Here is a 15,331-nt window from a genome sequence, read left to right as displayed (position 1 = left end):
GTTTATTGAAGATGTGAAACAGTGGCTGTGTGGAATTAAGAAGCAAGTTGCAAAGCATGCGTCAAATGAAATGGACCCAAATGACATTCAGCCGAATGACAGCATTTCAAATGTGGGAAATAAAAAATATGGATAAAAATCTGGGAGTTCAACTTCTGGCTCTTCAATTTCCTCTTCTCGGGTCAAAGCAGAAGCGGACATGGCTGCTCTTCTCGCGCGTCAAAGATTGCTCAAACAAAAACAAGAGTTGGATCAGCAAGAAGAGGAAATAAAGAAAAGGAAAGAGAGACTTGAGCTTGAAATGGAGATAGCAGCAGCTCAGGCAAAGATGGATGTCTTAAAAGTCTCAGGAAGCTGTGTTAAGGGCAGCAGAAGCAAACAATCAGATGGTATGGAATCCTACTTTGCCAGAGGGGCTCTTGCTGCTGTCAACGCTCAGTTGGATTCTGTTGTGCCTGGTGGCCATGTACGGTATGACAGCCTGATTTCATCCAAGTCACACAAAATAAAATTACAGAGGACAGTTCCTGTTGATGGTGGTTCTCAAACAGTCCAGCAGATACCATTTGTATATCCAGTGGCTCCTGAGGTCCAAAATCTTGTGGCAGCTTCTCAATCTGCAGCCAGACCACACGTTCATATGCCATCCGGTGACGATAGTCAAAATTTATTGTCCGTAATGGCAAAACAAAATGAAATATCTGCTCTGCTGGTACGACAACATAACACCTCTCATTTGCCGAAAAGAGAGATCCAAGTATTTGATGGAGATCCTCTTCATTACCACACCTTTATGAGAGATTTTGAGCATGCTGTTGAAGAGAGGTCAGGAGATGCTCGGGATTGCTTGCACTTCCTTTCACAATACACAAGAGGAGAACCACGAGAGCTTGTTCGAAGTTGTCAACGAATGCCTCCAGATAGAGGATACCAAACAGCAAAAGAATTGCTTGAAAAACATTTTGGGAATGAACAAAAGATAGCTTCAGCTTATATGGATAAGGTACTTGCATGGCCAATGGTTAAGGCAGAGGATACCAAAGCTCTCCAAGCTTATGGTCTTTTCTTGAGAGGATGCTGTAATGCTATGGATGACATACAATATATGGATGAGCTTAACATGCCTGCAAATATGCTGCTGATGATTAAGAAGTTACCATACAAGCTCAGAGACAAATGGAGGTCAGTAGTTTGTGACATTCAAGAGACCTGTCAACGGCGAGTAACTTTCTCTGACATTGTAAGTTTCATAGAGCGCCAAGTGAAAATCAGTACAGACCCTGTATTTGGCGATATACAGGATACTTCAAAGACAAGTCAAGTCAGATACAGCATCAAGGATACCAATCGTCAAATACGAAATAAAGGAAGCAGTTTTGCAACCACAACAGCAATAGGTGATTACAAGACTCAAGTGAAAAGGCAAGAAACCCCATTGGGAAAAAGAACCTGCATATATTGCAAAGCCCAACATGCATTGGAGTTTTGTCCCCAACTAGAGAAAAAGCCACATAAAGACAAAATAACTTTTTTGAGAGAACATGGAGTCTGCTTTGGTTGTCTAGCAGTAGGCCACCGAAGTAAGGACTGCAGACGGCGCCTATCTTGCAAAACATGTGGAGCTAATCACCCTAGCTTGCTTCATATTCCCACAAAGACTAAAGACCAAAATACAGATGGAGCAAGTGCAGAAGACTCATTCGTTCCAGTGGACAGCTCTCCAGTGCTGGTACAAAGCAGTGGTCTCACTGGGGCCGGCGACCATGACTGCAAGCTTCCCATTGTGCCTGTCAAGATAAAGTCAAAACGGGGGCAGAAGATTGTTGAAACATTTGCCTTTTTAGACCAAGGTAGCTCCAGCTCCTTTTGCACGACAAACCTCATTAACAGACTCAATGTGTCAGGAACAGCGATAAAAATTCTCCTGAGGACTATGGGTCAAGAAAAACTTGTGAAAAGTCGAGTCGTAACAGATTTGGAAGTAGCTGGCCTAGAAGGTGACCTGTACTGTGATTTGCCAGATGTTTTTACACAGGAAAAAATGCCTGTATCCAGAGACAACATCCCACAAGAGCAGGATTTGGAGAGGTGGCAATATTTGCAAGGATTACATTTGCCTCAAATTGATGCAGACGTTGAATTGTTGATCGGCTTGAATGCACCAAAAGCTTTGGAACCAGTGAAAGTGATTCCTAGTGAAAATGGAGGCCCATTTGCTGTGCAGACGTTGTTGGGTTGGACTGTAAATGGACCAATATCAGGTGAAACTGATTTAGAGCAAACTAGCATCACGGTTAACCGCATATCTGTTTTGAAATTGGATGAACTGTGGAAGCAGCAGTTTCAAGTGGACTTCGCTGAATGCACGTATGATGAGCAACTGGGCCCATCAAGGGAAGATGGCCAATTTATGCAACTGGTCGAAAGTACGGTTAAGCTGGAGGATGGTCACTACACCATTGGTTTGCCTCTGAAGAAAAGAAATGTGCTAATGCCGGACAATCGTACATTAGCAATTCAACGAATTTCGAGTCTCCAAAAAAGGTTCCAAAAGGACGCCAAGTTCCACACAGACTATGCCACCTTCATGCATAGTATTATCTCCAGCGGTTATGCTGAGAAAATCCCTACTATTGAACTGACATGCAAACCTGGCAGAACATGGTATATTCCACATCATGGTGTATACCACCCACAGAAGAACAAGATCAGAGTGGTGTTTGATTGTGCTGCATCATTCCAAGGAATATCGCTGAACTCAGAGTTATTGCAGGGACCTGACCTTACTAGCTCTTTAGTAGGCGTTATCACCAGATTTAGAAAAGAACTGGTAGTTTTGATGGCAGATATTGAAGCCATGTACCACCAGGTAAGAGTACCACCAGAGGACTGCGACCTACTAAGATTCCTTTGGTGGCCAAGTGGTGATTTCAGGCAACCTCTTGAGGAGTACAGAATGTGTGTCCATCTATTCGGAGCAACCTCCTCACCAAGCTGTGCTAACTTTGCTCTGCAGAGGTGTGCGAAGGACAACAGCAACTCCTTCAGTCAATCGGTGGTGGACACCATTTTGCACAACTTCTATGTGGATGACTGTCTCGTGTCAATTCCGTCAGAACACGAAGCCATTGCTCTTTACCATGATCTTCGAGCTATTTGTGCTAAAGGTGGCTTTCAGCTAAAGAAGTGGATGAGTAACAGCAGAAATGTCCTTTCTAATATTCCTGAAGAAGAGAGAGCAACGGGTATAAAAGAGATGGATTTGGACCATGGTATATTTCCAGTTGAGAGAGTACTGGGTGTGCAGTGGTGTGCACAGTCAGATGTGTTCAAGTTCAAAATTTCAATTCACAATCGACCTTTGACCCGTAGAGGGATTTTGTCAGTGATCAGCTCTATTTATGATCCACTAGGAGTGCTTGTCCCCGTTGTGTTAAGAGCGAAGCTGATCTTGCAAGACCTCTGTAGGAAAGGCATTGGGTGGGACGATGTCATACCCACAGCCAGTGCATTGGAATGGACAAACTGGATGCAGGATCTCCACATGCTGGAAGAGTTCAATATCAGAAGATGCTTTAAGCCAGATGACTTTGGTAGCATAGCGTCTGCCCAGTTACATCATTTTGCAGATGCTAGTGAAGCTGCTTATGGAACTGCTACTTATCTGTTGTTGCGTAACGACGTTGGAAGGCTGTGTAGCACCCTCGTAATGGGAAAGGCAAGGGTGGCTCCTTTAAAACCAGTTACCATTCCCAGACTGGAGTTAACAGCAGCAGTACTGGCATCACGCATGGACAGGTTATGGAGAAAGGAGATGCGAATGACATTGCTTGACTCTATTTTCTGGACTGATAGCACGTCAGTGTTAAAGTATGTGAAAAATGAAACCACCAGATTTAAGACATTTGTGGCAAATAGAGTGTCCGACATCCTGAAAGCATCCTACGCATCTCAATGGAAATATGTAAGCACTTCATTAAATCCAGCAGATATAGCATCCAGAGGACTTGGAATGAAGTGTTTCCTAAAGAATGAACAATGGTTGTGTGGCCCACAATTCCTGATGGCAGATGAACAATGGCCCACAAACCAAGACTGCATAGAAGAGCTCTTGGAGCACAATGATCCTGAACTCAAAATGAACATCTCTGTTAACGTTGTTACAGCAGCAGAAGTTGATTCAATTTCTCGCTTGATTGACCGGTCCTCATCATGGAACCATCTGAGAAGGGTGATGAGTTGGATTTTAAGATTCAGACAAAGGCTCTTAAGTCTCATGAAGAAGAGGAAGGAGATCAATGTACTGCTGCGGGACTGGAAAAAGGATGAGCAAGAACAGAACGAGATCATGAATAAAGAACTGCGGCATGTCAAAGACTTGTTCCAAGTGTCCCTCAGTGTAGAGGACATCCAAGAGGCAGAACTAAAAATAATTGAACTATGTCAAAGAAAAGGATTTCCAGAGGAGTTTTCAAGTCTCCAAAAGCATCAGTCTGTGAAACAAACAAGTCATATACACAGACTTAATCCAAAACTTGATAATGGCATTTTAAGAGTTGGTGGAAGACTCAGCTGGGCAGCAATGCCTGAAGAAGCAAAGCATCCAGCCATATTGACCAAGGATATTCATATCTCTGATCTAATCTTACGACATGTACACAAGGAAGTTGGTCATGGTGGTAGAACCCACATGTTGGCTAAACTACGACAGAAATATTGGATCATTGGGGCCGGTATGGCTATACGCAAGATTCTGGCTAAATGCGTCGTTTGTCGACGTGTTTTAGCTGTGCCAGCTAGCCAACAAATGGCGGACCTACCACGGAACAGGATTTCCCCTGATGAACCACCATTCACCTCTGTGGGAGTTGACTGTTTCGGTCCATTTGAGGTAAAACGTGGAAGATCCAAAGTTAAAAGATATGGCGTGATATTCACCTGCTTAGCTCTTAGAGCGGTCCATATTGAAGTGGCTGCATCGTTGGAAACGGACTCTTTTATCAACACCCTACGTCGCTTTATATCACGAAGAGGCCAAGTCAAAGAGCTCTGCTCAGACAATGGAACAAACTTTGTGGGCGCTGATAGAGAGTTGAAAAGAGCGTTGGAACTATGGAATCAGTCTCAGATCCATGATGAACTCCTGCAGAAAGGTATCAAGTGGAAATTCAATCCTCCAGCCGGGTCCCATCATGGCGGAGCTTGGGAGAGATTAATTCGATCAATCAGGAAAGTCCTCAACTCAACATTGAGAGAGCAGGCTCTGGATGATGACGCTCTTCACACCGTGCTGTGTGAAGTGGAAGCCATTCTTAACAGCAGGCCATTAACGAAAGCATCACCAGATCCTAATGACTTAGAGGCCTTGACTCCAAACCATCTCCTGCTACTTAAAGGCCAGCCATCTTTTCCTCCTGGTGTTTTTCAAAAAGAGGACTTGTATGCTGTGCGTAGATGGCGACAAGTACAATACATGTCAGACTTGTTCTGGAAGAGGTGGACGAAGGAGTACCTCCCACAGCTTCAAGAACGTCACAAGTGGAATACAATCAAGCGGAATTTCATTCCTGGAGACATCGTGCTCATTGTAGATGATTCTGCACCTCGCAACTCATGGATCATGGGCAGAGTTGTCAAGACTGTTCAAGATAGGAAAGGACTTGTTCGACAAGTCAAGATTAAGACCAAGACTAACTATCTGGACAGGCCTGTCACAAAAATTTGTCTCCTGCAAGAATCTGAAGTAACCTGATGATTCCGTGCTGACATAATTGATTCATCTTATGGCATTGACTTTGATTTACTAGGCTCCATGAATTATGGAACCTCAAGCCTAGTGATTTTAAGAGCACATGATGATCCCCTTTGCTTACGGGCACGGATGGAGTATTGTATTTTAGAAAAAACAAAATGAGAAAAAATATGGTGTTAATATTGCATGCGTTTTGTATTCAATTTGGTCTATGCCTCTATGATAGTTCAGTAATTATTATGTTAATAATTAGGGGCCGGAATGTTAGAGGCAGGAATTTGAGCATTACTTGTTTTTGGTGTGCAAAGGGTTAATGAGTGTGTGTGCGTGGGGTGGGTGTGTCACTGTCACTCTGGCACCTGATTAATACCACCTGTGACTACCTGAGAAAGTTTGATTGAGGTAGAAAGAGAGGAGGCAGGGTGCCAATTTTCTGTTGACCGCTAACGCCAGCATTGCATTTAGTATTCCATCCCATCGTATTAGATTCGCTCTATACGCTAATATTTGATAGTTTATGTTCGGTTCAACTTCACTTTAAGTTTGACACGATCACGGTGACGGTGCACACTATTGCGATACAGCGTATACGAACGTGTCACTAGTTCAGCTTAAGCGGACGTGAAAGTGACAAATTTAAAAGTAGTGATGTGACCAAAGTTTATTATACACGCGATCATATTAAGGAATTAGACAAATGGAAGCCATCGGATGACCGACCCAGCCTCACCCGAGTCGTCGTGGATGCAGCGCGTCAGACAGAGCCCCGCTCTCCTCTCTATGTGAGTAATTGGACACTCACACAATAATAGTATTATAATAATTATAATAATTATTCCTTGCCAGTCAGATTTTTCATAAAGGGTGTCATTTTAAAGGCTTAGTGTAGAATCTGAATTCTGAAGTATGTGGGATTAACTTCAGAAATCGCTATTTATATGACGAACATGACATGCTTTTATTTTGAAATGTTCACCAGAAGTACGTTCGCTAAACCGCTAACTTCAGCTTTACATTCCGCAAAAAAAGCACTTTTTGTCATTGCATGTACTGTCAATAATAGATTTTTTTTTGGTCATTTTTTTTCGTTTGCAAATGCTGTTAACCAGCTATTTTTCATGTCTGAAGTGTCACCTTTTAACCGCAAGTTTGCTTTCACGAGACGACTGCCAAAGTTTTATAGCAGGCTAAACTAAGTTGCCTTTTCCCCCCCATTCACCTCAGTGTAGCAGTGCTAATATTAAACACTGTAACGACGTTACAGTGTTTAATATCGATGTGTGTTCTTATTTTGTATGTCTGAACTTTAATTCTACAGCGTGTTGATAAGAGAAAGGAACTCGAGACTTATATGCCATCAGCACGCACGCACCAATGTATGCACGCACGCACCAATGTATGCACGCACGCACCAATGTATACACGTGTGCAGCTATAAAAGGCAGCCGTGAAAATTACCGCCCTCATTTTTATTTGCCGTGCGCGAAATGGACTCATTGCATATCGTGACAGGCTTAGCAACTTCAATAAAAGATGTCATTAGTTAGTTAGATTGACTTACAAATTGGGTGATGGCGGTTTGGGTGTTTATTCACGGCCGACGTGCAGCCAAGCTTGGCATTGAAGTGACAGGACACAAGAGTGTTCCCTCCTTTGTTTCTTTGAAATAAGTCAATGTTTTGGACACTCTGGTGCGCTTTTTTGGCTTTGGGCCGCTTTCCCCGCTTGCATACAGAGCGTCAAACATTCTGAACTTTCCACGCATATATTTTTTTAACCCTTCATTAACCGTGGACGGGATGTTGTGCTCATCGACGGATTTACGTCATCGATGACGTCGACGATGTCGACTAGTCGGGACAGCTCTAGTTGACAGCAGGTGGCAGCGGAGATTGACTGTCTCCCAAAAGGGAGCCGTGATGGCCTAATGAAGCTTCTTGAAGCAAAGAAGCTTTGCATCCAATTAGTTCAAAGCTTGATGGTGGCTCATTTGGTGTTACCGGTTAATATATTTTGGTGTAAATATCCTATAATACAGTGAGGACAGCTGCGGCTTATTGTCCAGCGCGGCTTATCTATGATTAAATGCTGTCTTCATGTCAAATTGGGTGGGTGGCGGCTTATAGCCAGGGACGCCTTGCGGTCCAGAAATTACGGTATATAAAAAATAATTAATCGGGATTTTATTAGCGAATGACTTTTTGAATTTTTTTAATGCCGCTGCTCATGGAGACTCAGGTGCCTGTTTTGGTTTTAGGTTGCTAGGGGCTTTGGTTTTGAAAATATTTGAATTTGAGATTTCCGTTTCCCGTCAACTGATCGTGAAGTCTACGGCTCGACTTTAACAAATCACCTGAATTTTTTTTTCACCCAGTATCCCGCAGACGTATCTGTAGAAGATCTTCACCCTGAAAACAACGATGCCATACATATTAAACAGGAGGAGGAATCGGAGATTCTGTACATCAAACAGGAGGCGGAGTCAGAAAGTCCCTACATTAAAGAGGAAGAACAGGAAGATGATATCTCCAAGTTTCCAAAGATGGTCAGTTTGAAGAAGGAAGAAGACGAAGGTCCGAGTGAAGCAGCGAAACCTTCGAGAGGCGGCTCATTTCCACACCTGACAACAAAAGGAGAGGAAGGATCGCATCCGGATGGCCTCTTAGCTCCGCTTTCGGACAGCGACGACGTAACGTCACACTCTTCTGAATTTAACACTGATGAGGAGGATGTTGACTTTGATGAGAATGCTTGGAAATCTTTAAACAAGTCATCATTGAGAAGAGAGACAAAAGAATGTGCGGGTGGGAAACCGTTTGGCTGCACACTTTGCGGCAAAGGATTTTCTCAAAAGAATCAGTTAAAAATACATACAAGAATACACACTGGAGAAAAGGCTTTTGTCTGCACATGTTGTGGTAGAAGATTCACCCACAAGGGAGATTTTAAAAAACACACACGTACACACACTGGAGAAAAGCCTTTTCTCTGCACATGTTGTGGTAAAAGATTCACCGAGAAGGGAAACTTAAATAGACACACAAAAACACACATCGTAGAAAGGCCTTTTCCCTGCTCAGTTTGCGAGAAAAGATTTTGTTCCGAGGCTGATTTAGACAAGCATCAGCGTACACACACTGCAGAAAAGCCTTTTGTCTGCACATATTGTGGTAAAAGATTCACCGAGAAGGGAGTTTTAATCAAACACACTCGCACACACACTGGAGAAAAGCCTTTCGTCTGCACACGTTGTGGTAAAAGATTCGCCGAGAAGAGAACTTTAAACATACACACACGCGCACACACAGGAGAAAAGCCTTTTATCTGCAATTGCTGTGGTAAAAGATTCACCGAGAAGGGAGTTTTAAAAAAACACGCACTTTTACACACTGGAGAAAAGCCTTTTGTCTGCACATTTTGTGATAAAAGATTCACTGAGAAGGGAAATTTAAAAAAACACATGCGCATACACACCCCAGAAAAGCCTTTTCCCTGCTCAGTTTGCGAGAGAAGATTTTTTTCCAAGGCTGATTTAGACAACCATCAGCGTTCACACACTGGAGAAAAGCCTTTTGTCTGCACATGTTGTGGTAAAAGATTCACCAAGAAGAAAACTTTAAACATACACACACGCACACACTCTGGCGATAAGCCTTTTGTCTGCACATGTTGTGGTAAAAGATTCACCGAGAAGGGAAATTTAATCAAACACACTCGCACACACACTGGGGAAAAGCCTTTTGTCTGCACATATTGTGGTAAAAGATTCACCGAGAAGAGAAATTTAAACATACACACACGCACACACACTGGAGAAAATCCTTTTCCCTGCTCAGTTTGCGAGAAAAGGTTTTCTTTGAAAGCTGATTTAGAAAAGCATCAGGATACACACATTGGAGAAAAGCCTTTTGTCTGTACATGTTGCAATAAAAGGTTTACCGACAAGGGAAATTTAAGGAGACACGCAAAAACACACACTGGGGAAAAGCCTTTTCCCTGCTCAATTTGCGAGAAAAGATTTTCTTTGAAGGCTGATTTAGCAAAGCATCAGCGTACACATACTGGAGAAAAGCCTTTTCCCTGCTCAGTTTGTCATAAAAGATTCAGTCAGAAGGGAACTTTAATCAGACACGCAGCAACACACACTGGAGAGAAACCGCCTGCTGAATTAGTGGTAAAAGATTCACATTAATTAATAATCATAAAAACAGTAAAAGAAGATTTTCAGTTTCCTTATTCAGTTTCCCTTTAGTCTCGTTTGAAAAAGTTGCTGAAACGATTTTGGAGGGCCTGTTCTTTTTCACAACTATTCAATACAGGTAGTCTCCGGATTACCACGTACCCGATTTACATGATTTCCACTTTTTTTTTTTTTTCTTTTTTAAAATTTTGATTTTTGTTTGATGCATGCTTTTATCTTCGAGCAGTAAGCATAGAGCAGGTAGTACTAATGTCACGCGAGTAAGGGCGCATGTACACACAAGAACGTATTTGCGCACACAAAGAAGAGTGCATGGACACACGCACACACGAGAAAGAATGCATTTGGTAGCTGAGCGAAAGAGATGCTTGTGAAGCATTCACAGAGGCTGTATGTAACACTTTTGTATGGTTTATTGTGCATTTCCAATGGCGTACCACAAGCAACACGTCACTTCCGCTCATTAATATTCATGACATTAGCTACTGTTGCTAAGGGGGGTTCACGCTACCGTTTGTCCCTAATAGGAAATGAATAGAAATCGTGTACGAAGGAGATGTTTACAGAGCTAAACCTACCAGTTCTCTCCGAAAATGATGTCCCTGGTGCCAAATTCACTGGCAAAGATGTGGAAGAACATAAAAATGTTCAGTTAAAGAGATGGCTTGAGTGTGGAAGGATGAAAAAGACGAAAAAAAAACGAGCCGACCTAAGCATAGCCTTAGCTTTTTTATCGACGCGACTGACCATTACATTTTCCTGTTCCAACAAGCTATCCTTTACCACCAGCCCTGTCTTTCTTATATATTATATCCTCTGGTTGTCCTATGTCTCTGACTGTTTTAGGGGTAATTTAGTTAGTTTTGTGTAGCGATCGCAAATGCTACTCAGTGACAGCCAACAAACACTTTTAATTTTTTCATTGATACCAAATCTTGATTGTATAATTTATTTACACTTCCCCCTTACTAAAGTTGTTTTTTTTACAACAGAAAAAGTAACTGGCAGTCAAATACCATTTTAATTATTTTCAGGTCATTCATTGTCAGAAGCAGCACGCCACAATGTCACACTAAAAAATAAGTTAAAAATATCAAAATAGCTTACCTCTTTGTCCTCTGAAGGAGCATGGCAACCCAACAAAATGTTTAGTGCATATGAAATGTGAATGGCTTTACCCTGGCTTCACCTAGCTGGCGTTAAAACCTCCGCGCAAGTTGATTCATTCGTCACATTTTTTCCTCCGAGTTTTTGGTTTCGGCAAACGTATGAAGAAAACATCCTTAATGTCTAGAGTCGTTTCAACAAGTTCCAAAAGAGCAATGCGTGATCAGCATGTTCGTTTTTGAAAGATTACCGGAGAAAAGTAGCAGAAATGCATTGCTTCTATGTGAGGGCGGGTTTATAATGTCCCACTTCTACTTTACTTCCGCCTTACAATGCGACGTCACGGTCTAAAAATAGCATGCGTGCGGTACGCCATTGTGGTCGAATACTTGAGGCGAGTTGATGTAATTATTTTTTGATGATGTGCGAATGCCAACCGATACATGCTAATCGCATGGCTTGTTATTGATGTATCAGCAGCTAGTTCTAAACGCTCATTTGAATTGCTGTTTTTGAAGATGACTGATTTTATTTCATTTTTATTTTAGTTTCATTCTTCAAGTGTTGATGTCATGAGAAAATATCTTTTGAGAAATAAAGAAATCACACCCAAATTACTTCACAAGTGTTACCCTGTAAAGACAACAATGGTAAATTTCAAAATTAATATTGATACGTTATTTTCTTTTTGTGCAAATGCAGAGGAAACTGTCTCCCATTTGTTTTGGGAATGTACATACTCTCACATACTTTGGGTTGACTTGAACAATTTTATCTACTCCAAAGTTGAGCCCTCATTGAAATTAGGTTTTAGACATATTTTGTTTGGCCTATCTAAAGATATGTTATAAATCTTATCGTAATTTTGGCAAAATTCCACATTCATTGTGTAAAGTATGTAAATCAAAGACCAAATTTTCATGTTTTTGGAATAATGTTTTCTTTATATTTGGATGATTTAAGTTTGTCTTTGAATCCCAATGGCCTTTGCTACAAAGCCGGTTTTCTGGCATAGCAGGGTAACTTCGAGAGTAACTTCATCACGTGCACCATAATTTAACGGCTAAACAGGACTACGAAATCTGGATATGTTGAAACCGGGGAATGTTGCCATGGCAACACACGCCGCATGTCAAACCTTGTCGTCTCAGAGTTAGATCTTGCTTAACCACAAGATTCCAATTAACCACGCTCTATTCAAACAGCACTCCTCCGCGGACGTGTCCTCTTGACAATGAAAGCGTACCTGGACGACCCATACGACATTGGCGCGCGGATTGTGAATGGCTCTCTTCGGATGGCGCGGGTTTTTGGAGGCCGCCAGAATCCGCGGGTGTAACCGGATGATGTTCTCCATGAAAGATATAGATTTTCAGCTCAGGGAATTCGTTACCTGTGCCAGCTGATCGAGGCGGGCATCACTAATGTAACCCGCCGAAGTCAGGCCCTCACAACCGCACAGATTGTGTGCCTGCCCTTGCGCTCTTTCGCCAGCGGACAATATATGAGTAAGAACATTGTATGCAGTGCGATTCGGAAAGTTGTAGGAGTGGGGTATGGAAACGCTTGAAATTGATTGTTGAAAATTCTATACAGAAACTTGTGTCGGCTTCGCTGAATGTAAACGAATGTGGTGGAGCTTTGTGATGTATCACACAAAAACACAAGCACCCATCGCATCCCCGCATTTCCTTATTCTCCTGAGTCCTCACAAATATAAAATATCGGGAAAGGGGGGGGGGGGTCAGGCTTGGGTCTGCAAATCAAGTTGATTGATCGGGCCAAATTTTTTATGCCCAATCTAACCTCTACTCTGAAGATGTTAAGAGGACATACATATTCATACAGTCAATGGGACTAAACATACGATCATCCTGCTTCATGTGGTAATGCACGATAAATTATTTCTTACAGTTAACGTACCAAATCTTATTTTACTTTCCTGACAGCAGGCTTTATTACTTTTCATGGACGTAAGTAAACTGGCATATTGACGCATTCACAAATCACACGATCTGTCATTCGCTGCCATCAGACCGGTAGCGCTCTACCACCTGAAGCAGTGTTGGATTTCGCGGTGCGGGTGGATTTTAATTCCTCATAATTCTGCATGATTGTCGCGCATTCCTCCTCCGTGAAGTAAGGTGCCCGTGCCATCATCACAACCCCCTTTTGCCAACAAAACAGCACCTAATCTTCTATAATGTTTCACAAGATGGGAAAAGACAGAAAGATGGATCTTCAGTCATTCCTCTTTGCAGAATCTCTCTAAATCATCCAGAGACCTGGGTCCTCTCCTCTGTAGTCTCCTCTTCAGCTCACCCCACAGGTTTTCAATGGGGTTGAGGTCTGGGGACTGAGATGGCCATGGGAGGAGCTTGATTTTGTGTCTGGTGAACCACTTCTATGTAGATTTGGCCATATGTTTAGGGTCATTGTCTTGCTGAAAGACCCAGTGACGACCCATCTTCAGCTTTCGGGCAGAGGGCAACAGATTTTGATTTAAAATGTCCTGGTATTTCAAAGCATTCATGATGCCATGCACCCTTGCAAGGTTCCCAGGGCCTTTGGAAGCGAAACAGCCCCACAGCATCACTGACCCACCCCCATACTTCACAGTGGGTATGAAGTGCTGTCTACATGCCAACAAGCTGTTTGGGAGGCATGCACGGAGAAAACCTTTCCTCACTCACAATCATAAACGCAAACGTCTGGAGTTCGCCAAGCGGTATTGGGGCTTCAACTGGGATTGTGTGCTTTGGTCAGATGAGACCAAGATTGAGCTTTTTGGCAACAAACACTAAATGGGTCTGGCGTGCCACGAAAGATGTGCATGCTGCATGCACCTCATACCCACTGTGAAGTATGGGGGTGGGTCAGTGATGCTGTGGGGCTGTTTCGCTTCCAAAGTCCCTAGCAACCTTGTTAGGGTGCATGGCATCATGAATGCTTTGAAATACCAGGACATTTTAAATCAAAATCTGTTGCCCTCTGCCCGAAAGCTGAAGATGGGTCGTCACTGGGTCTTTCAGCAAGACAATGACCCTAAACATATGGCCAAATCTACACAGAAATGGTTCACCAGACACAAAATCAAGCTCCTCCCATGGCCATCTCAGTCCCCAGACCCCAACCCTATTGAAAACCTGTGGGGTGAGCTGAAGAGGAGAGGACCCAGGTCTCTTGATGATTTAGAGCAGGGGTGTCCAAACATTTTGCAAAGGGGGCCAGATTTGGTGTGGTAAAAATTTGGAGGGCCGACCTTGGCTGATGTCCTTTACGTAGAACGTTATATTTAGGCAAGGCAAGGCAAATTTATTTATATAGCACAATTCAACACAAGGCAATTCAAAGTGCTTTACATCACATGAAGATCATAAAAATCACATTTAAAGCAAATTTTAGCAAGCCATTCTGTGTGTCACATTTGCTTTATTATTATTTTTAATTAATAATTTCAACCATCTCGCAACTAGCCTTTGTGGCGTTCTCCTTCGACTCTCGGGCTCTTGCGAAATACTGCTGCTGTAAAATTAAACTAGCTTCAAGTTGCTTCAATTTCTCACTACGCATCTTCACTGTAATCCTGTTGCACATGTCAGCGTGTCTTGTTTGGTAAAATCGCCTCACGTTGAACTCTTTCAAAACAGCGACTGTCTCTTTGCAAATGAGGCAGACACAGTTGTTGCGTATTTTAGTGAAGAAATAGTCCAATTTTCACCTATCCTTGAAGGGTCGGCTGTCGCAGTCACTTTTTTGTTGTTGTTGATTGTCGCCATTTTAGAAAATTGGGAGTAAAGGGTCATACGGGGTAATGTTGCTTAGAGTGCTACTGCCTTTGTAAATGAGCAGCATTTAGTGTGTAAGCTACTTCATATGCTGGTAGCAGTACTGCTGACCAATTTATTAAGAGTGTGCAGGCCAGACGTTATTGATTTTATGACTGAGGCTGGGGGCCGGATGAAATTTGACCACGGGCTGCATTTGGCCCCAAGGCCGGACTTTGGACATGTCTGATTTAGAGAGATTCTGCAAAGAGGAATGGCTGAAGATCCCTCTTTCTGTCTTTTCCTATCTTGTGAAACATTATAGAAGATTAGGTGCTGTTTTGTTGGCAAAAGGGGGTTGTACAAAGTATTAACACCAGGGGTGCTAATAATTGTGACACACATTATTTGATGTCAAATAATTATTTCTTTATGTGGGATTTTTGCCCCACAGAATAAATGCACTTGTATTGAAAGTTGGATTTTTCTCTTTTTTCCATGAAG

At 42.5% G+C, this 15,331-nt stretch overlaps 1 protein-coding gene across 2 annotated transcripts in view; it reads left to right on the top strand.

Moving 5' to 3' along the window:
* LOC130920020 (gastrula zinc finger protein XlCGF26.1-like) overlaps window positions 1–11,820 on the top strand; it is a 29,357-nt gene extending 17,537 nt beyond the window's left edge. For both annotated transcript variants that reach the window (XM_057842796.1, XM_057842805.1), the window contains one exon: window positions 8,127–11,820. In XM_057842796.1, coding sequence (XP_057698779.1) covers window positions 8,127–9,944 — 1,818 coding nt within the window. In that variant the 3' untranslated portion in view covers window positions 9,945–11,820. The remainder of the gene's footprint in view (window positions 1–8,126) is intronic.
* Window positions 11,821–15,331: the final 3,511 nt, after the last annotated feature.

This window comes from Corythoichthys intestinalis, chromosome 1 (genome assembly GCF_030265065.1).
Source record: "Corythoichthys intestinalis isolate RoL2023-P3 chromosome 1, ASM3026506v1, whole genome shotgun sequence".
Classification (NCBI taxonomy): Eukaryota; Metazoa; Chordata; class Actinopteri; order Syngnathiformes; family Syngnathidae; genus Corythoichthys; species Corythoichthys intestinalis.
This window is presented reverse-complemented; position numbering and strand designations above follow the sequence as displayed.